The 26,554-nt window shown below is 48.5% G+C and overlaps 1 protein-coding gene across 4 annotated transcripts in view; it reads right to left on the reverse strand.

The window, feature by feature from the left end:
- The window catches only part of FANCC (FA complementation group C), a 412,246-nt gene that overhangs the window by 90,776 nt on the left and 294,916 nt on the right, over window positions 1–26,554 (reverse strand). For all 4 annotated transcript variants that reach the window (XM_075318657.1, XM_075318636.1, XM_075318643.1 and 1 more), the window contains exon 9: window positions 13,409–13,461. In XM_075318657.1, the coding sequence (XP_075174772.1) occupies window positions 13,409–13,461 (53 nt within the window). The remainder of the gene's footprint in view (window positions 1–13,408; window positions 13,462–26,554) is intronic.

Genomic DNA, 26,554 nt, shown 5'->3' on the forward strand with positions numbered 1-26,554 from the left:
GGGTGGGAAGAGCCATGGTTATTGGACTCTTCCCAGCCTAAAAATAGCAGGCCGCAGCCGCCCCAGAAGTGGCGCATCCATTAGATGCGCCAATCCTGGCGCTTCACCCCAGCTCATCCCGCGCCCTGGTGCGGTGGCAAACGGGGTAATATACGGGGTTGATACCAGCTGTAATGTCATCTGGCATCAAGCCTTGGGGTTAGTGATGTCACGGCATCTGAACAGATACCCGACATCACTAACCAAGTCAGTAATAGAAAAAAATAAAGACAAAAAAAAAGTTTTTGAAAAAACACTCCCCGAAACATTCCTCTTTCACCAATTTATTGAAAATAAACAAATTCCGGTCGCTGCAATCCATTTTGGAGGTCCCTCGGCGACTCTGGACCTTCTAGAATATGGGGGGCACGTTCAGGGAATGTATCCCCCATTTTCTGGAAGAGCAAGCTCTCCATGAGCAGTGTGGGTGCAGTAATCTGAAAATACTGCACTCACACTGCCCCGGTCCAACCTAGGGCAGAGGGACCTGCAGTAACCTCATTCCAGAATATGAGGGGCACGCTCACAGAACATATCCCGCATTTTCTAGAACAGCAGGCTATCCATGTGAGGAGTGTGGCTGCAGATTACTGCACTCACTCTCCCCCGGTCCACAGTGCAGCATCATGTGCAGCAGCGAGGTCAGCGTCCCTGCTTGCAGGGATCCAGCTGACAGCCGCTGTCTGCGCATGCGCCGCCAGCTTTCAAGAAGGAGGCGGCGTGATCGCGGGGACGGAGCAGCAGCCAGGTAACTGGGAAGACCGGGGGCGGACGCGGGGGGACGGCGGGAGACCTAGTGGGACCTGGGGACATCTTTCTGTCACATGTGACGTGTCACATGCGGCAGAAAGAGCAGGATGAATGCGGCCGCGCGCTACTGTGGGCTGCGCGCCATCTTGCACGCTCCGGAGGGGGGAAGGGGGAGTGCTCTGGAGAACCGGAGGGTGCTCCGGGGGACCAGGCAGCTCCGGTGTACCGGAGGAGGGGTCAGGGGGAGGAGATTTCCCTGCGATCTGAAATGTTTGATCATTTCAGATCGGAGGGAAATGAATGCAGAGCCGGCGGCAGTTTTCTGTGCGCTTCGGCGCCATTTTGACTGTTCCGGAGGGGGGGTGGGGGACTCTCCAGTACCGGGGGCCTTGGGGGCACTAGGGGTTTATATTTCTTTCTCATCTGACATGTTTGATCATGTCAGATGAAAAAGAAATCAGTTTTACCGGCCATTTCTTTTTTTTTTATGTGACCGTCGGTATACGGTGTATACCGACCATCACATTAATCGGGGTCCAAAACAAACACCCAGATTCATAATCTGGGGGGTCTCAGCTACCCCCGGTAGCTGAAACCCCCGAGATTTTCGGTCGTTGGGGGGCGCTACAGTGTTTTTTGGGGCCGCCGCTTTAAAGCGGCGGAACAGAATAAGTACCCTGTTTTGCAGCCGCTTTAAGTCGTACGGCCATCGTTATGAGGTTAAGCAATTTCATTCTTGTAACCCCAAGACATTTATGGCGAGAGGGATAGATGTGATTCATCTTGGGATAAGAGGGGGTAATGTTAAACTTTTGGCACAAAAAGAAATGAAATGGATTATTATATTGAATACGGTTGCCCCTTTGGGCCTAAATGAAGCGGCAAATTTTACGCCTTTCCTATAAAGTCCTTATGAGGGTCCTTCTATTTTGAAACCTTCTATTCCGAACTCCTTATTTGCTATCACGTGTTTTATGGTTTTTGCCAGTTTTTAGATTATTAATTGGTGTTATAATTATGCTTTAGTCTAAAACCTATACTCTTGATCCCAATCCTTAGGATCCGTAACATGGTTCAACTATGGAGGAGTGATAAAAGCCATGGGGAATATAAGAGATATACATAATTATCATCTATGAATATAACCTGAATTTCTGGAGGAGAACAAAGGAGACTGATTTGTTGAACTACTTCTTGTGATATGCATCTTTGATATAATGTGCTAGTTACTTGACCCTTTTGTCATGGTTTCTATGATGTCACTAATTTTGATGTGATTTCCTCATTATTTGGATTTTGATTCCATTTATTATGTTAATTCTTGTCTTACTATATAAATGTGGTGGGTGAATAGTGACGCACTAATGTCCTGTGTTCCCTTCTAGGACATTAATTCAGGGTTAATATTTCTCCATATTTGGATTATCACGCTGTGCGCGTGCTTATCGCATGTATGACGTGTCCCTCTGACCCGCCCGACGCATGTGCGATGTGATTAGTGACGCACTTGCGTCTTTGGCTACCAGGATTTCCGGTGCCTTTTCATCTGTGCAATGCCGGATGGAGCGGAAGTGGTCATCTCGCATGCGATGTGCACGCGCCGCTATTGTGTTTTATCCAAAGGTCTCCTTTGACCCGCCCGGTGCATGCGCGATGAGGTTGGCAACGCACTTGCGTCCTTGATTACATAGATTTACGGCGCCTCCTCTTTGTGCATTGCCGATCAGAAGTGGTCATCTTATGTGCGATGCGCATGCGTCACAATTATTTTCCATCCAATCGTATCACTTTGGGTCCTATATAAGATCTGTTTTTGAGATCATGAGTCAAACCCGCCCTGAGGAAGCGGAGATATATGACGCGAAACGCGCGTTGGAGGAAGGGTTCTGTGACCTGTGGGACGCATTAGCGACGCATTAGTGACGCTCTTTTAACAATGGGTGAGTAATTAAATTTTAGGCCTATTACATGATTGTATTCTATAATCTATTGAGGCCTGACCTATATACCCATGTTTTTTTATATTTATATGAGCGTGTTTCTCTGTCCCACGCGTCTTTGGGTGTTTTCCCCTTTATAGCACTAATTTAATCTTCATGTATTTTCTTATATGTGTGCATTTTTGTATCAATAAAAATTGTCTATTTTTGCCTGTAAAAACTCCTGGTCTTTCTGGTTCTTACTTTTTTTTTATTGTATTCTGGGTTATTTTTGTGAACTTTACAGTTCATGGCAGTATATAACTTGATTCTCATTGTTATGTTTATTTATGATCTTTTACTCCTCTAGTTTGCATTGGGTTTTAGGTTCTTCCTTTTGTGTATTACGGTATTAAATGAGTGTACATCATTTTTATATAAATTAATATATTTATTTGCATTTGCACTCTCCTACATATACTATTTAACAGATTTATACGAAGTGCAATTTCTATGGACTTATACTTGTGTATTTATATGTGCATTCTTTTGTATTTTGAATAACAGGAGACCACCCACAAAAAATCTTTGTGTTGTTTTTGTACAATTGAGAGATCCAATAATTTATTAATTTCCGCTCATATTTTTGTACATTTGTACATGCAGGCGGGGAGAGAGTCAGGCGGGGAGAGAGACAGGCGGGGAGAGACAGGCGGGGAGAGAGACAGGCGGGGAGAGAGACAGGCGGGGAGAGAGACAGGCGGGGAGAGAGACAGGCGGGGAGAGAGACAGGCGGGGAGAGAGACAGGCGGGGAGAGAGACAGGCGGGGAGAGAGACAGGCGGGGAGAGAGACAGGCGGGGAGAGAGACAGGCGGGGAGAGAGACAGGCGGGGAAAGAGACTGACAGACAGAAACAGAGATAGAGACAGACAAACAGAGAGAGACAGACACAGAGACAGACAAAGAGACAGACAGAGATAGACAGAGAGATAAACAAAGACAGACAGACATGGATAGAGACAGAGACACACATGGATAGACAGACAGAGGCAAACAAACAAAACAAAGAGAAAGACACACAGAGAAAGACACAGACACACACAGAGACAGACAGACACAAACAGACAGAGACATACAGACAGAGACATACAGACAGAGACTGGAAGAGAGACAGAAAGACAGTTACTATCCTGGGCAACGCCCGGGTACTCCAGCTAGTACATCATAAAGGTGCCTGCAGACGTCTACTTTCTGATTTTTAATCGGACTGCACACGGTTTCATGTTATTCAATAGTGCTGTGCAGATTAATGATTTTTTTCTCGGTCCAATTGCTAGTGAGAAACAAATCACAGCATGCACTACTTTCATCCGAGTCTTGGATGAGACTTACCCATTCAAGACTATGGGTGAAAGAAAAAAAAAAAAAAAAAAAATCGGATCTCACATGGACCATAAGAGTGGCATCCGATTTTTATAGATATATTTCTATTATAAACCTAGGAAACTATTTGAACATGTACATTGGTATGCGAGGCGGATGTGCAGTACCCAGTTTCGGCCGCTATGATTTGATGGGGCAGCTCTGGAACTGAGCATTTCCGGCCACAGGCTGCCACCGCCGGGACAGGGAGCAGCTGATCGGCAAGTATGCAGTGTGTTAGATAATGGCCAATTAGACATGTTAAAGTAGTGGACAACCGCTTTAAATCGAACATGTCACCATGTCAAAAAAGGTCAGCTATCACTCATTTTATTTCTGCTGAAAATTCCACTTCTTTTTTTTTAATTTGAAATATGTTCTCAGAGATAGATTTACCAAGGAATATTTATAAGTTCTTGAAGCTTCAGTACATGAAACATGGACCATTAGTGGGATTGATGGATGTGAAAACATTTTTACTGCACAATCACCTGTAGGGATTTTTAGGCCACTTTTACACCATTTGCGGGAAATAGTTTCTTAGTACAAAAATAGACACCAGAAAAACCATTGACAATCTGTCTAAATAAAATCTATTGTACATTAGTTGTTTCGACATCGCTTTCAAGAAAGTTTTTAATACACTTACTGTATATACTGTAAACTGTGCAGACAGGTAAGTGCTGTTTATACTTTTTGTGAGCCAACTAATGTCAAGATATTTGCAGCTTTTATAGTAGTTAGTTTTAAAAAAGACATTGATCCATCAAGTTAAACCTTTCATGATGAAATATATATTATTAATCATGAGATTATAACTCTGGATTATCTACAGTGGGTGAAATACATATTGAACATGTCACCAATTTTCTAAGTAAATATATTTCTAAATGTGCTAATGGCATAAAATTCTCACTTGATGTCAGTAACAACCCATCCAATCCACAAAGGCAACAAAATCAAACCGTAGATGTCCATAAATTGTGTTATAATGAGAAATAACACAGAAAAAAAAGTATTGAACACACTTCTGAAATTTAATTAATACATCATACACAAGACTTTAATAGTGATGACTGATTCAAGACCCCTCTTACTGTATGTGGAGAAACAAGTCCCATGCATTGCTCAGGTGAGATTTTGGCCCATTCTTCCACAAAAACACCGTTCAAATCCTGAAGGTTGAGTGGGCTCTTTCTATGAACTCTGAGCTACTGTAGTTCCTTTCATAGATTTTTAATAGATTCAGGTCAGGTGGTTGGTTGGGCCATTCTAGCAGCTTTATTTTCTTTCTCTGAAACCAATTAATTGAGCATTTCCTTGCTGTGTGTTTGGGATCATTGTCTTGCTGAAATGTCCACCCTTGTTTCATCTTCAGCATCCTGGTTGATGGCAGCAGAATTTTATCAAGAATGTCTCCATACATTTGTTCATTCATCCTTCCATTAAGTATATTAAGTGTCCAAGTGCCGTATTTTGAAAAACAGCCCCGCACCATGATGTTTCCACCTCATTGTTGGTATGGTGTTTTTGGGGTGACATGCAGTGCCTTTTTCCTCCAAATATGGTGTGTATTATGACATCCAAAGCAATTTTGGTCTCATCTGACCAGACTATATTCTTCCAGTATTTCACAGGCTTGTCTAAATATTGTTGAGCACACTTTAAATGCGCTTGAACATTAGAGTATTGCGTGGTGAGCGGAGATACAGGCCATGGAGGTTGAGTGTATTACTTATTGTTTTCTTAGAAACAATTGTACCTGCTGATTTTGGGTCTTTCTGTAGCTCTGCACAGGTGGTTATTGGCTTTTGGACAATTCTTCTGATAATTATTTTCACTTCTCAGTCTGAAATCTTGCGGACAGCCCTGGTCATGGCTGGTTTATTATGAAATAATGTTCTTTCCACTTCTGTACTATAGCCCTAACATTACTCACAGGAACCTGGAATTGTTTAGAAATTCTTCTGTAAACAATGCTATCATTATGTTTTAGAACAATAAGTTTGCAAAGGTCTCAAGACAGGTCACTGATTTTATGCATCATGAGAGGTTTCTTGTGTGCCACCTTGGTAATGAGACACATTATTAGAGGCCATCAATGAACAAGCTGATTTTTTTTTTTACTAAATGACAGCATTATTTTCTAATTACTGATAGATTTCAGCTGGTGTTATGAGTTTCCATAACTTTTTACACCTCTCTTTCTTCATGTCTTCAATACGTTTTCCCTGTCATTTCTCATTTTTATACATTATGGAAATCTAAGGTTTTATTTCTTTGCCTGTGTGGATTGGATGGGTTGTTACCGAAATCTAGAGAGAATTTCCCTTCAAAAGCACCTTTAGAAATATATTTAACCCCTTAAAAACTGCTTTAGTTTTTTTTCCCTTCTTTTATATTCTAAGAGCCGTAATTTTTTAATTTTTCTGTCGATAAAGCCGTGTGAGGGCTAGTTTATTGTGGGATCAGTAATACTTTTGAATGACACCATCCATGTCATCATAATATGTAATTGTAAGCAGGAAAAAATTCCAAGTGTGGCTAAATAGCAATAAAAAAGTGAAATTTTGCAATTCTTTTTTTTATTTCCAGAGTTTATTTCACCATAAAACTGACCTGGCAGCATAACTCTGCAGGTCAGTATGATTACCAAACATGTATAGTTTTTATTTTAGTTAGGTGGTGAAAAAAAATCAAAAATTAAAAAAAAAAAATCTTGCTTGTGTCGCGACTTTCCGAGAGCAGTAACATTTTCAAATTTTAGGATATGGAGCTTTGTGAGGGCTTACTGTTTGTATAGGAGTTGACGTTTTTATTGATGTTATTTAGGGGTATATATGATGTTTTGATCGTCTGTTCTTACGGTACATTTGTTCTGTTGTTGCGAAGGCCTAAAAACTGCCATTCTAGGGTTTCAATTATTTTATCATTACGCTGTTTACCGATCTAATTAATTTATTTTATATTTTGATAGATCAGACTTTTATGAATGCAGCAACAACAAATGTGTATTTTTTATTTCTTAATTTTGAAAGTGCTAACTTATTTTTTCAATTTTTATTTCTACTCTGTACTGTATTTACTAGTTTACTGATCACTTGTTCTATATACAGCAATGCTATAACATTGCTGTAAATAGAAGAAATCACAGTCTCTGATGAATACCAGCCATGGACTGGCTTTCATAAAAGTACTGAGATGACAGATACAGGGGTCATCAGATGACCTCTGGCCTTCATAACAACTCATCGGTGTCCTGTGATTATGTTGCTGGAGTACTGATGTGGGGGTCACAACTGCATGTCCCAATGCACAGCAGCATTAAACAGGTTAACAGCTGAGGGTGGAGCTCCGCTCCACCTGCGGCTGTTAGAGGCAGATGTCGGCAAATTAAATCAGCAGACACGTGCAGAGAAAGATGCGGGCTCGGCAACCCCGCATCAAAGGCAGGCAGATGACTCATGATGTACAGTACATAGCACGTCATGGGTTGTTAATGGGTTAACTAGAAAATTGGTTAAGTCTTCAATACTTATTTTACCCATCTATATATATAATTGCCTTATTCTGTCTGTCTGTCTGTCATGCTCCAAAATTGTGTCCTTACGGTGACACAAAGCTGATTGGCCGCTGGGCTCGCCATGGCCCCGCCCCCCACACCGATTGGCCGCTCGCCCAGGCTGCGCCCCCACACGGATTGGCCAGCCGCTCGCCCAGGCTGCGCCCCCCCCACAGATTGGCCTCTTGCCCCGGCACCCTGCAGGCATTGGCAATTCGGCCACGCCATGCCCCGCCCCCCTCACGCAATGCACGCTAGCTCTGGCCCCACCCCCTCCCTCCCCCCGCGCATTCCCCGAACTGACACGGCTGTCACCGAGGTGAGTACTGTACTTCCCCCCCCCCCCCCCCCCCGTGCACTCCCCGAACTGACACGGCTGTCACGGAGGTGAGTACACCTCACACACACCTCACACACACCTCACACACACCTCACACACACCTCACACACACCTCACACACACCTCACATCGCATCCACACACTCACAGCATCCGGCGATATCGCTTGCTTCTCGGCCTCGATACTGTGCTGTTGTGACCTTCCAGGACCTGACGGAGGATCACATGGCCAGAGGCATGTGGTATCTCCGGATGTTGTGAGTGTGAGCGCGTATGTGCGATATCGTCAGTGTCTGTGTGTGTGAGTGTATGCGATCGGGTGTGTGTGAGTGTATGCGATCGGGTGTGTGTGAGTGGATGCGATCGGGTGTGTGTGAGTGGATGCGATCGGGTGTGTGTGAGTGGATGCGATCGGGTGTGTGTGAGTGGATGCGATCGGGTGTGTGTCGGCAGAGGAGCACGGCGTGCTGGAGGAGGCTGGGAGCAGAGAGGCTGATCATGGGGAAGGCTGGGAGGGGGAGGCTGATGCTAGGGGAGACTGGGAGGGGAAGGCTGATGCTGAAGGAGGCTGGGAGGGGGAGGCTGGGAGGAAGGAGGCTGGGAGGAGAGAGGCTGATCCTGGGGAAGGCTGGGAAGGGGAGGCTGATGCTGAGGGAGGCTGGAAGGAGAGAGGCTGATGCTGGGGGAGGCTGGAAGGAGAGAGGCTGAGGCTGGGAGGAGAGAGGCTGATGCTGGGGAAGGCTGATGCTGAGGGAGGCTGGGAGGGGAAAGCTGATGCTGGGGAAGGCTGGGAGGACGGAGGCTGGGAGGAGAGAGGCTGATCCTGGGGAAGGCTGGGAGAGGGAGGCTGATGCTGGGGGAGGCTGGAAGGAGAGAGGCTGATGCTGGGGGAGGCTGGAAGAAGAGAGGCTGATGCTGGGGGAGGCTGGGAGGAGAGAGGCTGATGCTGGGGAAGGCTGGGAGGAGAGAGGCTGATGCTGGGGACAGAGAGGAGAGGCTGATGCTGGGAGGAGAGAGGCTGATGCTGGGATGAGAGAGGCTGATGCTGGGAGGAGAGAGGCTGATGCTGGGAGGAGAGAGGCTGATGCTGGGGGAGGCTGGGAGGGGGAGGCTGATGCTGGGGGAGGCTGGGACGAGGGAGGCTGATGCTGGTGGAGGCTGATGCTTGGGGAGGCTGATGCTGGGGGAGGCTGGAAGGAGAGAGGCTAATGCTGGTGGAGGCTGATGCTTGGGGAGGCTGATGCTGGGGGAGACTGGGAGGGGAAGGCTGATGCTGAGGGAGGCTGGGAGGGGGAGGCTGGGAGGAAGGAGGCTGGGAGGAGAGAGGCTGATCCTGGGGAAGGCTGGGAACGGGAGGCTGATGCTGAGGGAGGCTGGAAGGAGAGAGGCTGATGCTGGGGGAGGCTGGAAGGAGAGAGGCTGATGCTGGTGGAGGCTGATGCTTGGGGAGGCTGATGCTGGGGGAGACTGGGAGCGGAAGGCTGATGCTGAGGGAGGCTGGGAGGGGGAGGCTGGGAGGAAGGAGGCTGGGAGGAGAGAGGCTGATCCTGGGGAAGGCTGGGAAGGGGAGGCTGATGCTGAGGGAGGCTGGAAGGAGAGAGGCTGATGCTGGGGGAGGCTGGAAGGAGAGAGGCTGAGGCTGGGAGGAGAGAGGCTGATGCTGGGGAAGGCTGATGCTGAGGGAGGCTGGGAGGGGAAAGATGATGCTGGGGAAGGCTGGGAGGACGGAGGCAGGGAGGAGAGAGGCTGATCCTGGGGAAGGCTGGGAGAGGGAGGCTGATGCTGGAGGAGGCTGGAAGGAGAGAGGCTGATGCTGGCGGAGGCTGATGCTGGGGGAGGCTGGAAGGAGAGAGGCTGATGCTGGTGGAGGCTGATGCTTGGGGAGGCTGGGAGAGGGAGGCTGATGCTGAGGGAGGCTGGGAGGAGGGAGGCTGGGAGAGGTAGGCTGAGAGAAGAGAGGCTGATGCACACACACACACACACACACACACACGCGCGCGCTGCACAACACACCACACACCACACACACACACACTGGGAACCACAAACAACTGCCCTACACAGACACCCACACACACAGACAACGCTGCACACACACACAACACCCAACACACAAACACCGCGGCACACACAAATATACGCACATACCGCACAACACACACATTGCACAAAACATACCTCCCCCCAAAACACACCACACACACACAAACCGCGCAACACACACACAACGCTACAGACACACAGCGCTCCACAAAGAACGCAACACACGCAACACACATACAACACCGCTCTCACCCCCCGTCACACCCAGACAACACCCAGAACATGTACAGCGCCTACACAAACACTTGGTAACTACACACAACAACATCTATATATATATATATATATATATATATATATATATATATATATATATATAACAAAAATCATACATGAACTACACAATACGTAAATTCTAGAATACCCGATGCGTAGAATCGGGCCACCTTCTAGTTGTATATAACTAGTTAAGAATAAAGCATGCAGCCCTTTTTACAATGCTCTTATAATGTCTGCCATTAGAGTACTCCACCAGTAAATAATTGGTCCTACTTACCTGTCAGAATCACCTTTCTTCCACACATAATAAACAGCCACTGGTCCTTTGGAAGGTGTTTGGAAGGAATAAGTCATGTCCTTTGTATTAACCAGAGATGTATTTACACATATAAATGTGATCGCCCCTGAGGTGTATTTTTTTCGAAGCTAAACAAGCTCAACATTTTTAACCATTCGTTATAGGAGAGGCATTAAATCCCATGTAATATTCTAGCTGCCACCTTTGACCCGACTCTAGCTTTCCAATATCAGTTTTACATTTTGGAGACCAAAACAGGATCCAATATACTAGATGTGACATTACAAGTTATAAAGTGGTAATAATACGTTAGGATCATGGGATTTTATCTCTTTTTACACACTCTAAAATCTTGTTTGCTTTAGCAACTGCAGTCTGAGATTGAGTATTGCTACTTAGCTTACTTGTGACAAAATACCCAAGTCCTTCTCCTGTTCTTTAGCTCTGGGTACATTTCCATTTAATGTATATGCAGCAACAGGATTACTCCAGCTGCAGTGCATTTCTTTACATCAATCAACATTAACCTTCACCTGCCATCTGTTGCTCATGCAGACATCTCATTATTGAGACATACAGATCATTCTGTAATTTTATACAGTTTAACTGAGTTTTTATTATCCTGCATTTTACTATCAATCCCATCCATAAGTAAAAATCCGTATACTTCTGAAATTCTGGTAATAAACACAAATGGTTACCAATGCTTTGAAAAATGTGCCCTAATGTGAAATCAAACAATTTGCAGTCCTCAACAAAAAAAAAATCTAATGAAGAAGATGAAAGTTCAAATCTTGGAGGGTATATTCAACATTGTGACAATGCCAGAAACTGGTGTAAAAAATCCCAAATTACTCCACATTCACATTTGTTGGCCACAGCACTTTAAGAAGAAAATTGTGTGGAGGTTAAAAGGAAGGCCCAAATTCAACCCGACAAACAGGAGTTATCTATGTTTTGACACAATCAGGCTATGTGCGCACAGTGCGTTTTTCGGGAGCGTTTTTGGCCTCAAAACTGCAGGACTTTGCTTCCCCAGCAAAGCCTATGAGTTTTCATTTTTGCTGTCCGCACACAACTGTTTTTTTTACCTGCGTTTTTGAGTAAAAAAAAAAAAATGGACATGTCAGTTCTTTCCTGCGTTTTTCTGCGTTTTTCACCCATGCAATGCATTTGAAAAACGCAGCAAAACGCAGAGATCAAAAATGCGGCAAAACGCAGCCAAAAACGCACCAAGTCGCGGCAAAAATGCATGCGTTTTTTCGACGCATGTGCGTTTTTGTGCATTTTTAGCGGCCAAAAACACACAAAAACGCAGCGTCAAAAAGACGCAGTGTGCGAACCTAGCCACAAAGCTTTTAGATGTAGCAAAGCAGCAGAGCTGCCCCCACCCACACTGTAGAGATTGTACATTGACAGGGATGTATGAATCAGAGGTGGGGGCATGCCGGACTGCAGTGCGCGTGACATTGTAGGCCAGCAATGATAATCACTATGTGATAAAGCCTTTATTTTAAGTAAACAACAACACAGCTCAAAAAGAGAGGCACAATTGATTTTTGTTTTTTAACCCTAAAGCATGGTGTCCCCAGATTACATAGGAAAAACCTGCTGACAGACTCTCTTTAATAAATGTCTCCAGGATATTAATTATTTTGTTGTGCGTTAACCTACAGAGCATCCATCAGATATGATGAAAATTATAAAATAATTATATAAATGATATTTACAAAGAGTGTTAAAGGGGTGGTTCACCCATATTTTTTATTGTCTAGTTCGATATTATATTGAGAAACAATGTTTTTCTCAAATACCTTGTGTTGGCAATAGTGCCTGTGAGAGGCGCTATTGCAGACCGCTGTTCCCTGTCCAGTGACATCCCCGTCAAGTGCTGCACACGTCACATCCGTGCAGCCGGCTACAGTCATCCAGACTCTGAGCTGTGAGCGGAGTTTCACCGCTGTCACAGCCCATCTCCTCCCCGTCCCGCCTCCCTCCTTGCAGAACGCTGCAAGCAAGAGACGCGCTGTGCTGTGAGGGAGGAGGGAGCAGATGGGCTGTGACAGCGGAACACAAGAATACAGCCGGCTGCACGGATGTGACGTGTGCAGCACGTGACGGGGATGTCACTGGAGTGGGAACAGCGGTCTGCAATAGCCCCTCTCACAGGCACTATTGCCAACACAAGGTATTTGAGAGAAACATTGTTTCTCAATATAATATCGATCTAGACAATAACAAATATGGGTGAACCACCCTTGTAATACTTTCAGTTCAGAAATGAAAAGACCTAGGCATTTTTCCATATAATTAAGGGGCTTGATTTATTCATTATGGGGCCTGTGATTAGTCCAAACATTAATACAAACATGTACAAGCTTTCCATTTGTCATAAATGGAATTTCTATTCCACAATATAAAACCATTAAATTTTAGACCCCCATACATATGAGAAAGCTGTGGACTGAGCGCTATATCACCTGACCCCCCACCCCCCCTTCATACACAGGAATGCTCAGCTTGGTCGAGTGTTCGATTGACAATCCAACAGGACAGATCTTTCGTTAACGGCAATCCTCTGTCGGTGGGGACGGGGGACTACTTAGAAGAATATCCTTTGATCCCATTGATATTTGGAGTTCAGCAAACTTTAGTTTAATACGTATAGAGACCTATAATACACATCCACTTTACATCATAGACTGCATTCATTTGAAGAAATGTATTCTCTTTGTCTCCCCATCACAAAGTCTTACCTGAAAAAGTCCTCAGTTACTCTGAATATGCACAGGTGACAAGCAGCTGCAGGCTAGGGAGCAAATGACAAGAAAATCAAATAAAACAGTGTTTTTTTTTATCCTTTGTGGCTTTAGTAAATGCAAACAAAGTATAATAACTTTCCTGGAAAAAAATAAATGATCATATATATTAGTAAGTCCTTATCTGCCACGCTTACATTATTTGGATGCCTTCAGGGTTTTTTTGTTGTTGTTTTTTTCATATATTGTGACTGCTGTTTCAACATACTTTCCATAAATCAAAAAGAACACGAATATAAGAAACTATGTAATACAGTGGGTACGGAAAATATTCTGACCTCTTTAAATTTTTCACTCTTTGTTTCATTGCAACCATTTTGGTAAATTGAAAAAAGTTATTTTTTTTCTCATTAATGTTCACTCTGCACCCCATCTTGACAGAAAAAAACAGAAAAAATGTCATTTTTGTGTACTCACCGTAAAATGTCTTCCTTGGAGCCTTTCATTGGGGGACACAGACAGTGGGTATTATGATGTCTCCAGGGGAGGCATGATACTAGATTGAAAAAGTGTTAGCTCCTCCCCCCACAGCATATACCCTAACTAGGCAGGAAACTAGCTCAGTTTGGTGTAAAAGCAGTAGAAGGACAACCAAAACCACAAGGGTGGGAGCTGTGTCCCCCAATGAATGAAAGGCTCCAAGGAAGACATTTTACGGTGAGTACACAAAAATGTCATTTCCTTTCTCGCCTTTTCATTGGGGGACACAGACAGTGGGACGTCCCAAAGCAGTCCCTGGGTGAGAACTGAACTATTAACAGTGTATAACATCAGACTAAGAGCTGACTAACGACTGCAACTGCAGTGAACACATATCAAAACACTGTCAAAAAACGAGCAGTCGCCACTTATAAATGGGCCACTGCTGCCTGAAGGACTTGTCTTCCAAGAGCAGCCTCCGCGGAAGCATGCGTATGCACTCTGTACAATTTTGTAAACGTGTGCACACTGGACCAGGTAGCGGCCTTGCAAAGTTGGGCCGCCAAAGCCTGATGGCGGATAGCCCAGGAAGCACCCATTGCTCGCGTAGAGTGGGCCCGCACAGATTGAGGGGGAACAGAACCTCGTGCTTTGTATGCCTCACAGATGGCAGTCCTGATCCATCGTGAAATCGTGGATTTAGAAGCCTGATTGCCCTTTTTGTGTCCTTCTGAGAGGACGAAGAGGGCATCGGACTTGCGCAACAGCGCTGTTCTGGAGATGTAGATCCGCAGAGCCCTGACGAGATCTAGAGTTTGAAGGGCTTTTTCAAAAGAGTGGACCGGGATCAGGCAGAATGATGGCAACACAATGTCCTCGTTTAAGTGGAAAGAAGATACGACCTTCGGGAGAAAGGCGGCGGAAGGCCAAAGAACCACCTTATCATGATGGAATATCAGGTAAGGTAAGCGACAGGAAAGAGCCGCTAGTTCGGACACTCGCCTGATAGAGGTAATGGCAACTAAAAAGGCAACCTTCCAGGACAGCCGTTGAAGAGAGATTTCTCTCAGAGGTTCGAAGAGAGGAAGCTGAAGAGCTCCGAGAACCAGATTCAGATCCCAGGGATCTAAGGGGTGGCGATAAGGAGGGTCCAAATGCGCTACCCCTTGAAGAAAGCTACGGACCTGAGGGCGAGAAGCCAGCTGCTTCTGGAAAAATATTGACAAGGCAGAAACTTGTCCTTTAAGAGTACTAAGAGCCAGTCCCGAGTCCAGACCGTCTTGCAGAAAGGCAAGAACATTAGGGATTAAAAAGGTAAGGGGCGACCGATTATGACGGTCACACCAGGAAAGATAGGTCTTCCAGGTCCTGTGATAGATACTGGCGGAGAAGGGCTTCCGAGCATTAAGCATGGTATGAACTACCATAGAAGAAAAACCTGATTTGGCTAGAATCAAGGATTCACGCGCCACGCCATCAAATGCAGCTGTGCTGTATTCTGGTGGAATATTGGACCTTGCGACAGAAGATCCGGGCGGTCGGTAAGACGCCAGGGAGTGTCGCCGAGCAGTTGGAGAAGCTCTGGGTACCAGGCTCTCCTGGGCAAGTCTGGGGTCATGAGGATCACCGGGATTCCCTCCGCTTTGATTTTCTTGATTACTCTCGAAATGAGAGGAAATGGAGGGAAGATGTAGGGTAGGCGGAACTGCGCCCACGGAAAGACTAGAGCGTCGGAGCCGATCGCTAGCGGGTCTCTCGACCGGGACATAAGGGACGTATTTTGGCGTTCATCCGAGACGCCATGAGGTCTACATCTGGGAGTCCCCAATGAAGAGTGATCTGATGGAACACTTCGTCGTGGAGGGACCATTCCCCTGCCGCTAGACCTTGCCTGCTGACAAAGTCTGCGGCCCAGTTGTCTACCCCTGGCATATGGACAGCTGAAATAATGGGGATGTGCTCTCTGCCCAAACAAGAATCCTGGATACTTCCTTCATCGCTGCCATGCTGCGAGTTCCTCCCTGACGGTTGATGTAAGCCATGGCCGTGGCATTGTCTGACTGAATCCGAACAGGGAGGTCCAATAGTAAGGGTTGAAAGATCTGAAGGGCCAAAAATATGGCTCTGATCTCCAGAACATCGATGTGCAGGGAGCGCTCGGAAGGAGACCAGCGTCCGTGAACAGTGTGGTGGAGAAACACCGCCCCCCAGCAATTAGGCTGGCATCCGTCGTGACTACTTACCAGTGGACCGGACGGAAGGACTTCCCTTGAGATAGGGATGAGGCTTGAGTCCCCCAGACGAGGGAGCTGAGCGCAGACCGAGATAGGCGGACTGACCGGTCTAGGGAAGCTGGATTCTTGTCCCAGGAGGATAGAAGATCCAGTTGTAGAGGACGCAGATGGAATTGGGCAAAGGACACGGCTTCTATGACCGCCACCATCTTGCCTAACACTCTCATTCCATTGCAAAGGGATGTGTGACGGCGAGAGCGGAGGGATTGGGCGGCCCGGATCAGGAAAGACCTCTTGTCTTCTGGAAGAAAAACCCGGGACTGAGCCGTGTCTATCAGCATACCTAAAAAGGTGATGCGCTGATGAGGAATGAGGGATGACTTGTTGAAGTTGATAAGCCACCCTAGCCTTGACAGCGTGTCTAGGCAAATCTGCACGCTTTCTGAGCAAACTTGAAGAGAGCTCCCTTTGACAAGAAGGTCGTCCAAATGGGGAACGACCAGGATGCCTCTGGGGTGTAAAATGGAATGACGGCCGCCATGACCTTTGTGAAGACCCGAGGTGCAGTGGCCAGCCCAAAGGGGAGGGCCCTGAATTGGAAATGACGGTGTCCTACGGCAAAACGAAGGAACCGTTGATGAGAGACACATATGGGAATGTATAAATAAGCATCTAGAACTTCTATGGAAGCTGGGAATTCTCCAGATTCCATGGCGGCTAGCACTGCTCTCAATGATTCCATTCGGAAAGTTAGAAACCGCACAAATTTGTTCAGCCGTTTGAGGTCCAAGATAGGGCGGACAGAGCCATCTTTTTTGGGAACGACAAAAAGGTTTGCATATAAACCTTTGCCGCGCTGTTCCAGGGGCACTGGAATGATAACGTTTGCTTTCTGTAAAGAGGCTATGGCCTGAAATAAGGCCTGGCTTTGCGTTTTGGACTTTGGAAGACGAGAACGCAGGAACCTGTTGGCCGGCAGGGAAATCGATCTTGTAACCTGAGGTGACGATTTCTCGAACCCAAGCATAGTGAGTGTGGTCTAGCCAGATATCCCGAAAAAGCAGAAGCCGCCCTCCAACAGGAGTCGGATCTGAGGGATACCTGGCGTCATGCTGAGGGGGCCTGTACAGAGCGAGATCCTTTGGGTTTAGGTTGCTTGGAGTGGGAACGCCAGGAAGAGCCCCTTGAGGGACCGGATCCTCGATCTGAGCGTTGGGACGATCCTTGGGCTGATGGTTTTTGGGGGGCAGGCCAAAAGGTCTGCCTTCGCCAAGAAGATTTTTTAAAATTCCTGGATACAGGCCGCTTTTGAGGTAGAATGGTACTTTTACCACCCGTCGTCTCAGAGATGAGTTTGTCCAAGGATTCTCCGCAGACGGAGGCCATGGAAGGGGAGTGTGGACAGGGATTTCTTGGAGGCACTGTCCGCATTCCATATTTCTAGCCAAAGGACTCTGCGGGCAAAGAAAGCATTGGCCGCCGTTAGGGCTGACAAACTAGCTGCATCTAGGGAGCCGTGAAGAAACTAATTAGAGGCTAGAGAGAACAAATCAAGGATCTCAAAAGCCGCCGGGGGAACATTACAAGAGCGAAGCATCCTGCGTAGGTTCTTGCTCCACACACCCATAGCTCTCGCGACCCATGTTAAGGCAAACAGGGGGCGAAGAGAGGAGCTCGAAGCCTGGAAAATAGATTTGACCGCAGCGTCAACTGCGCGGTTGGATGAGTCCTTGAGAGACGCGTTGTCTGAAACAGACATGACCGTGTGTTTAGCCAGTCTGGATACTGGCGGATCCACAACGGGGGGTACTGACCAGGGCTTAACCATTTCAGAGGGAAAGGATAAGCGAATGAAGAAAAGGTTTTTTTTATTAAACTTTCTATCAGGGTGATCCCACCATTTAGATATAATTTGCCGAAAAACCGGATCCTGGGCAAAGGACTTAGGAGGCTTCTTGGGCCGCTTGATTGCCGACTGAGAAGTCGGGTCATGAGGCTGATCAGAGATCGACAGAGTGATTGACAGCCGAAATTAGTGTGTCTTCTATATGCCTAGACTCAGAAAGGACATCTGAATCAGAGTCAGAGTCTTGAGAATCGTGACTACTAAAAGTCACGAAACCTCGGTCAGACTAACTATCATCCGAGTCGGATGAGGCGTAGAGGTCGCAATGGCGCCTTTTGGAAACAGCCTTTTTACGTTCTGGGGAAGAGGGACCAGACGAAGCAGGCGGGCTCCTCTGAGGGAGCTGGGCCGTGGGAAGGCTGTGGGAGCCTGAGGACGGCTGGGATATCTGAGCGGCAAGGTCATCTAACATTTTAGACATTAGAAGAGCCCATGCAGGCATTACGTCATTAGACGAGGGTGCTGCCTGGCCGGTTGCCGGGGCAAAATCCAAAACCTGCGCGGCCTCCTGGTCCGGCAACTGGGTCTGTTGTGACACGGTAGTAGGGGCATCGCAGCCCCGGCATAGTGGATAGCTTCGGCCATTAGAAAACGAGCGTCCACAGGTGGTACAAGCATAGTACAGGTCCGTAGAGGACGCCTGGGAAGGTTTATCACCCTTGCGGTTACGCATGTCAGCAACAGAGTCCCACAGCCCTATAGGTGATAGGGATACTGTTACTATGAGTGAGGAGGCACTAGCAGTATTATAAAGTGACTGCTATGCACAGCCGGTATATACCGATAGCAAAATGGCATATACAGTCAAACAGTCGGCATATACCTGCAGGCAGAGCCAGTATACACCGCTAATAGCTGATATACACCGCTAGCCAGCAGGCGCACACCGCTAGAGAGACAGCAATATACCGCTGAGCAGAGCGGTATATAGTGCTGCAGAAGTGCAGAGCCAAGGAGTCGATCTAACCCGAGTCTGCTCCCCACGTGGAAAATGGCGTCCAGTGTTCCTGGCAGCATGGAGGAGAGAGACGGCCTCCGGAGACTGACTGGTCTCAAGGCTGGGACTAAGCGTGACGGCCAATCGGAAAGGAGCTGCTCCTGAGTGAGGGAGCGGCTTTCAGAGCAGTGAGAGGGGGCGTTGCTAGAATGCAGGCCGAAGCCGGGGGCTAAATTAATGATGCTCCCTGGGATCACGGCCTGCATCGGCCCACCGGCGCCTTTCCAGGCGGCGGTTTGGATGCAGGGGACAGATGACTTGCCGTCTCCCTACCTGCTCCTGGCTCCGTCTGAAGACGCGTCGGTGATGGATGCGGGGATCTCAGGGACACATCTTCGGCTCAAGGATGAAGCAGGTCCTCGGCTCTGGTGTGAGGTGCTTCCAGGGAGCCTGGAGGGGTACGCAGACCCGACCACTTGGGCGCGAGGGAAGACTGACGGCTTGTGCACGCCAGGTTTCCTCTGCCCATACACGGGGGGAACAGGGGTGGCAAGGCACCCTGGTATTGCCCCATATCAAAAATAGAATGAATAGAAACAAAATAAAAAGTAAAATAAAAACAAAATAAGCTGGCCTAAGGCACATGTAGAGCTCAGGCCAGACATGTCAGCCTCCCTGCTGACACTAGAAAAAAACTGAGCTAGTTTCCTGCCTAGCTAGGATATATGCTGTGGGGGGAGGAGCTAACACTTTTTCAATCAAGTGACACGCCTCCCCTGGAGACATCATAATACCCACTGTCTGTGTCCCCCAATGAAAAGGTGAGAAAGGAATAGAAATTTTTGCAAATTTATTAAATGAGAAAAACTGAAATATCACATGGTCATAAATAGTGATGGGCGAACCCGAACTATAAAGTTCGGGGTCCATACCGAACACATAGTTTTTGTGCACACAATCCTGAACATGAGCATTCCTGGGAAGCTTGTGTTACAGTTCGTGTCCAGGGGCTGTAAAAAAAAAAAAAAAAAAAAAAAAAAAAAAAAGCACATGATTAAAACATTATGATTATACTTACAAGTCCCGCGACGCGTCCTGCAGACTCTGTCTCTCGGTCGTTTCTGCTTCCGCGTCCGATCATTGCTGTGCCCCCGAGTAACCTCCACTGACTAAAGGACCTTCCATGACATCATAGCCATTGACCAGTCTGGTGTAAATGTTGTACAGACATTGGCTTACAGACTTGTCACATGGCTATAACATCATGGCAGGTCCTGTAAACTTCCGGGGGTATTCATTGCACAGTTCATCAATCGTCAGTTTTCGGCCGTATTTGCAGTGACATCAGGGTTCACCCGAGTCCATGGCTCATAGACTTGACTGTCACTGTGCGATTCTCGCATCACAGCACCCGGTATGAAGCACTCTTCTGACAGGAGCGGGTCGGCTGCTTGTATTAACTTGCAGTTGAGGCGCTCCTGTCAGGAGAGTGTCAGGCTGCTCGGGGTATTGCAATGCAAGACTTGCACGAGTCATAAGCAAATTGGAATCATACCCTCAGTATCAGCCTGCTTCTCTCTTTGTAGACACACTTGTCTGTACAGAGTGATGAAGTAGAGCTGACATTGCTCTACGTGTGGACTAAGGATTTTTTTTATAAGAAAGATAAAGTCTAAATGTTTTTTTTTGCTTTATTTCTAATAAAAAAAAAATTCTATGAGTTGTTCAAAAAAGCTCAAAAAAGAAAAGAACAATACCACACTTTCTGTCTTCTTTTTTGGTCATCCCATGTACACCAACTTCAAAAAACAAGCCCTCATATTCCGTTGATGGAAAAAAGGTTATGGCTTTCAAAATATGTTGGCAGAAAAATAATCTTTAAAATGTTTTTTTGTCATGCAAAAGTAGTAAAATAAACTATAAAAATCTGGTATCGTTATAATCATTTTGACACACAAAATAAAGCCACTCTACTACAACAGATGCAGAGAACATCAACCATGGTTATTAAAGAACGGGTGAGCTGAAATACCAAGAAAGGTTATAAATAGGGATGATCGAATACCAAAAGATCCGCTTTGACGAATATCCGACGAATAGGTTGGCACTATTCGCGAATATTCGATGCGCAATGTAAGTCTATGGGAAACTCGAATAATTTCACGTTGGACCTAACGGACGAGCTGTGGTGACTGAGGAAAAGGCTGAAATGTATGGGAAAAGGCAGAAACAGTATGGGCACAGCCTGTAGAAAATGCAGGACTGCATTTCTGGTGTCTTTGAATAACGTACTCAGAGCAGCACGCAGCGTTTACGTAGTCGCCAGAACAGCTCTCAAACCAAAGTAATCGCTTTTTTGACAAACAGAACGCAGGTCTTTCGGTCACTCTGTCTGTCGGTCTCTCCGTCTCCCGTCCTCTATCATACTCACCGATCACTGACCGATCACCGGCACGGCGCTGCACAGCTGTCACACTGCTCCGGCGACTTCTCCAGCTTTTGAAAATGCCGGCCGCTCATTATTCCACCTCGTATTCCCTGCTTCCCCAGCCCACCGGCGCCTATGATTGGTTGCAGTCAGACGCGCCCCCACGCTGAGTGACAGCTGTCTCACTGCAACTAATCACAGCCGCTGGTGGGCAGGTATATGTAGTGCAGTAAAAATAAATAATTTAAAAAAGCGGCGTGCGGTCCCCCCAAATTTTGATACCAGCTAAGATAACGCCACACGACTGAAGGCTGGTATTCTTAGGATGGGGAGCCCCACGTTATGGGGAGTATCTCAGCCTAAAAATATCAGCCATCAGCCGCCCGGAATTGCTGCATTCATTGGATGCAAGAGTCCCGGGACTTTACCCGGCTCATCCCGAATTGCCCTGGTGCGGTGGCAATCGGGGTAATAAGGAGTTAATGGCAGCCCATAGCTGCCAGTAAGTCCTAGGTTAATCATGGCAGGCGTCTATTAGACACCCTCAATGATTAACCTATAAGTGAAAGTAAATAAACACATACACCCGAAAAAATCCTTTATTTGGAAAAAAAAAAAACAAAAAAACCCACCTTTTTTTTACCACTTTATTAAAATCCCCAAATACCCCCCCAGGTCCGGCGTAATTCTCACTAGGTCCTGCGACGCATCCAGCTCTGCTACATGAAGCTGACTGTAGCGGCTGTGGAACACTGTCACCGCTCTCTGTCAGCTCCACGCAGCAACTGAAGTGAGCTGCGCAATTAGCGGTGATGTCACTCAGGTGACCCGTGGCCACCGCTCTCAGGTGGAGGACTGCAGCTGGCCGCGGGTCACCTGAGTGACGGCACTGCTGATCGCGTGGCTCACTTCAGTCACTCAGGGGATTTGCGGTCACCAGTTAGTCCTTCACCTGTGATCACAAATCAGGCCGCGGCGCACAGACAGAGCAGCGCGATGACAATGAAGTCAAGTGAAGTTCATCCAAGTTCATTCTGATCGCGCGGCTCTGTCTCGCAGCTAGCCATACTCTATGCTTCGCTTGCTGTCAATAAATAGAAATATTCCCCATCATCTTTGCTTGCTGTCATTGAATGGAAAGATTCCCCAACACGTCTACTTGCTGTCATTGAATGTAAATATTCCCCAACACGTCAGCTTGCTATCAGTGAATGAAAATGTACCCCACCATCTCTGCTTGCTGTCACTGAGTGGAAACATTCCCCATCATCTCTGCTTGCTTTCATTGAATGGAAACATTCCCTAACACGTCTCCTTGCTGTCAGTGAATGGAAACATTGCCCACCATCTCTGCTTGCTGTCATTGAATGGTAACATTCCCCAACACGTCTGCTTGATGTCATTGAATGTAAATATTCCCCAACACATCAGCTTGCTATCAGTGAATGAAAATGTACCCCACCATCTCTGCTTGCTGTCACTGAGTGGAAACATTCCCCATCATCTCTGCTTGCTTTCATTGAATGGAAACATTCCCCAACACGTCTCCTTGCTGTCAGTGAATGGATACATTCCCCACCATCTCTGCTTGCGGTCATTGAATGTTTGATCCAGATTCAGCACTCGAGAAATTAAAAAAAAATAATGGAAAAACAAAGAAAATAGGAATGAAGCGAGCGCTTCATACTTACTGAGGCTACGTCGCGGCTGTACACTGCTCTTACGACCTCTCCTTCGCTTCTTGGACTGCTCATCATTGCTCCTCCACATGCACTGCTTTCCCCGCCCACCGGCCGTCCTGGCATCTGTGATTGGTTGCAGTCAGACGCGCCCCCAGCCTGTATAACAGCATCTGCCTGCAACCAATCACATGCGCTGTCTGCAGGTCAGTATCATGAAAGATATTGCAAAACTGTGATTTAAACTTAACCTTTAATTAAACCCATAAAAGTCATTGCGATTAATATGCAAATAACTCATACAGTGATTTCAAATTACACTTAATATGTCAAATACACAATAAAGTGATATTCCCGCACTGATTATACGACAGGAACATCAACAATTGCATATGGTGGACATATCATGTGAATGTGATCCTAGGATATATGATGAAAACATGGATGCACCATTTTTCATACCCATCGGGGAGAAAAAAAACAAATAGCAGTGGGACTAGTATCCAACTATACATTCATACACTGACGCACCTGCTACTCCAAGGAGGCACAGAGACACCATATTCCACATAAAACTTAAGATATCGATAAATCTCACCCGTTCAGACATACAGGTCCATGTTGCCACAGTCCCATCTATTCCAGTCCAAGAAGGGGAGAAGATAAAAAGGACAAGGCTACTATCCCTAAAAGGATGACACTATCCCTTCATCAATAGCTCCCGCCCTAAAAAGGGCAGTCCACATCTAGCCCTAGCCCCTGACTGCCCCTAATAGATGTCCTGGTGTCTCCCATCCACCTACGCGTTTCACCACATCTGGATCATCAGGGGAGATACATGCACCACATAAGGGAGATAAAATATTAGGGCTAATTTCCTCCAGCTAAAAGAAGCTCTGCCTAGCCTCACAATCAGGGCCGTATTTACCATTAGGCACCCGTGGTCCGGTGCCTAGGGCGGCAGATTGTGAGGGGCGGCACCTTCTGGCAGCAAAAAAAAAAAAAAAAAAAAAATTTTTTTTTTTTTTTTTTACATTTTTTTTTTTTTGTGGCTGCCGAGCACAGGGAGCTGATTGACCCCGGAACTGCCGGCGCCTGCACTTCCGGGGTCACAGGCGCGCGTCAATCAGCTCCTTCCTCTGTGCTGCGTCCACTGCTGTGTGGACGTCACATGCAGAGCTCACAGCAGGACGCCGCGGATGACGCCGTGATGGAAGCTGGTGTCAGAAGAGGATACTCACGTGAGCCAGGAAGATGGCGGCGGGCACTGGAGCAGATAAGTGGATTCATAAGGAGCGTGGGAGTGTCTCTAATGCAGACCGGAGATCTGCGCATGCGGGGGGGAGGCGGCAAAGGCTGATACTGGAGGGAGGCAGAGGCTGAGACTGGGGGGAGGCTGGAGGGAGGCAGAGGCTGAGACTGGGGAGAGGCTGGAGGGAGGCAGAGGCTGAGACTGGAGGGAGGCTGGAGGGAGGCAGAGGCTGAGACTGGGGGGAGGCTGGAGTAAGGCAGAGGCTGAGACTCGGGGGAGGCTGGAGGGAGGCAGAGGCTGAGACTGGAGAGAGGCAGAGGCTGAGACTGGGGGGAGGCTGGAGGGAGGTAGAGGCTGAGACTGGGGGGAGGCTGGAGGGAGGCAGAGGCTGAGACTGGGGGGAGGCTGGAGGGAGGCAGAGGCTGAGACTGGAGGGAGGCAGAGGCTGAGACTGGGGGGAGGCTGGAGGGAGGCAGAGGCTGAGACTGGAGAGAGGCAGAGGCTGAGACTGGGGGGAGGCTGGAGGGAGGCAGAGGCTGAGACTGGAGGGAGGCAGAGGCTGAGACTGTGGGGAGGCTGGAGGGAGGCAGAGGCTGAGACTGGGGGAGGCTGGAGGGAGGCAGAGGCAGAGACTGGGGGGAGGCTGGAGGGAGGCAGAGGCTGAGACTGGGGGGAGGCTGGAGGGAGGCAGAGGCTGAGACTGGGGGGAGGCTGGAGGGAGGCAGAGGCTGAGACTGTGGGGAGGCTGGAGGGAGGCAGAGGCAGAGACTGGGGGGCGGCTGGAGTGAGGCAGAGGCAGAGACTGGGGGGAGGCTGGAGGGAGGCAGAGACTGGGGGGAGGCTGGAGGGAGGCAGAGGCAGAGACTGGGGGAGGCTGGAGGGAGGCAGAGGCAGAGACTGGGGGGAGTCTGGAGGGAGGCAGAGGCTGAGACTTGGGGGAGGCTGGAGGGAGGCAGAGGCTGGGACTGAGGGGAGGCTGGAGGGAGGCTGAGACTGGAGGGAGGCTGGAGGGAGGCTGAGGCTGGGGGGAGGCTGGAGGGAGGCTGAGACTCGGGGGAGGCTGGAGGGAGGCAGAGGCTGAGACTGGAGGGAGGCAGAGGCTGAGACTGGAGGGAGGCTGGAGGGAGGCAGAGGCTGAGACTGGAGAGAGGCAGAGGCTGAGACTGGGGGGAGGCTGGAGGGAGGTAGAGGCTGAGACTGGGGGGAGGCTGGAGGGAGGCAGAGGCTGAGACTGGGGGGAGGCTGGAGGGAGGCAGAGGCTGAGACTGGAGGGAGGCAGAGGCTGAGACTGGGGGGAGGCTGGAGGGAGGCAGAGGCTGAGACTGGAGAGAGGCAGAGGCTGAGACTGGGGGGAGGCTGGAGGGAGGTAGAGGCTGAGACTGGGGGGAGGCTGGAGGGAGGCAGAGGCAGAGACTGGGGGGAGGCTGGAGGGAGGCAGAGGCTGAGACTGGGGGGAGGCTGGAGGGAGGCAGAGGCTGAGACTGGAGGGAGGCAGAGGCTGAGACTGTGGGGAGGCTGGAGGGAGGCAGAGGCTGAGACTGGGGGAGGCTGGAGGGAGGCAGAGGCAGAGACTGGGGGGAGGCTGGAGGGAGGCAGAGGCTGAGACTGGGGGGAGGCTGGAGGGAGGCAGAGGCTGAGACTGGGGGGAGGCTGGAGGGAGGCAGAGGCTGAGACTGGGGGGAGGCTGGAGGGAGGCAGAGGCAGAGACTGGGGGAGGCTGGAGGGAGGCAGAGGCAGAGACTGGGGGGAGTCTGGAGGGAGGCAGAGGCTGAGACTTGGGGGAGGCTGGAGGGAGGCAGAGGCTGGGACTGAGGGGAGGCTGGAGGGAGGCTGAGACTGGAGGGAGGCTGGAGGGAGGCTGAGGCTGGGGGGAGGCTGGAGGGAGGCTGAGACTGGGGGGAGGCTGGAGGGAGGCAGAAGCTGAGACTGGAGGGAGGCTGAGACTGGGGGGAGGCTGGAGGGAGGCAGAGGCTGAGACGGGGGAGGCTGGAGGGAGGCAGAGGCTGAGACTGGAGGGAGGCAGAGGCTGAGACTGGGGGGAGGCTGGAGGGAGGCAGAGGCTGAGACTGGAGAGAGGCAGAGGCTGAGACTGGGGGGAGGCTGGAGGGAGGCAGAGGCAGAGACTGGGGGGAGGCTGGAGGGAGGCAGAGGCAGAGACTGGCGGGAGGCTGGAGGGAGGCAGAGACTGGGGGGAGGCTGGAGGGAGGCAGAAGCAGAGACTGGGGGA

This window comes from Anomaloglossus baeobatrachus, chromosome 1 (assembly GCF_048569485.1).
Source record: "Anomaloglossus baeobatrachus isolate aAnoBae1 chromosome 1, aAnoBae1.hap1, whole genome shotgun sequence".
Classification (NCBI taxonomy): domain Eukaryota; kingdom Metazoa; phylum Chordata; class Amphibia; order Anura; family Aromobatidae; genus Anomaloglossus; species Anomaloglossus baeobatrachus.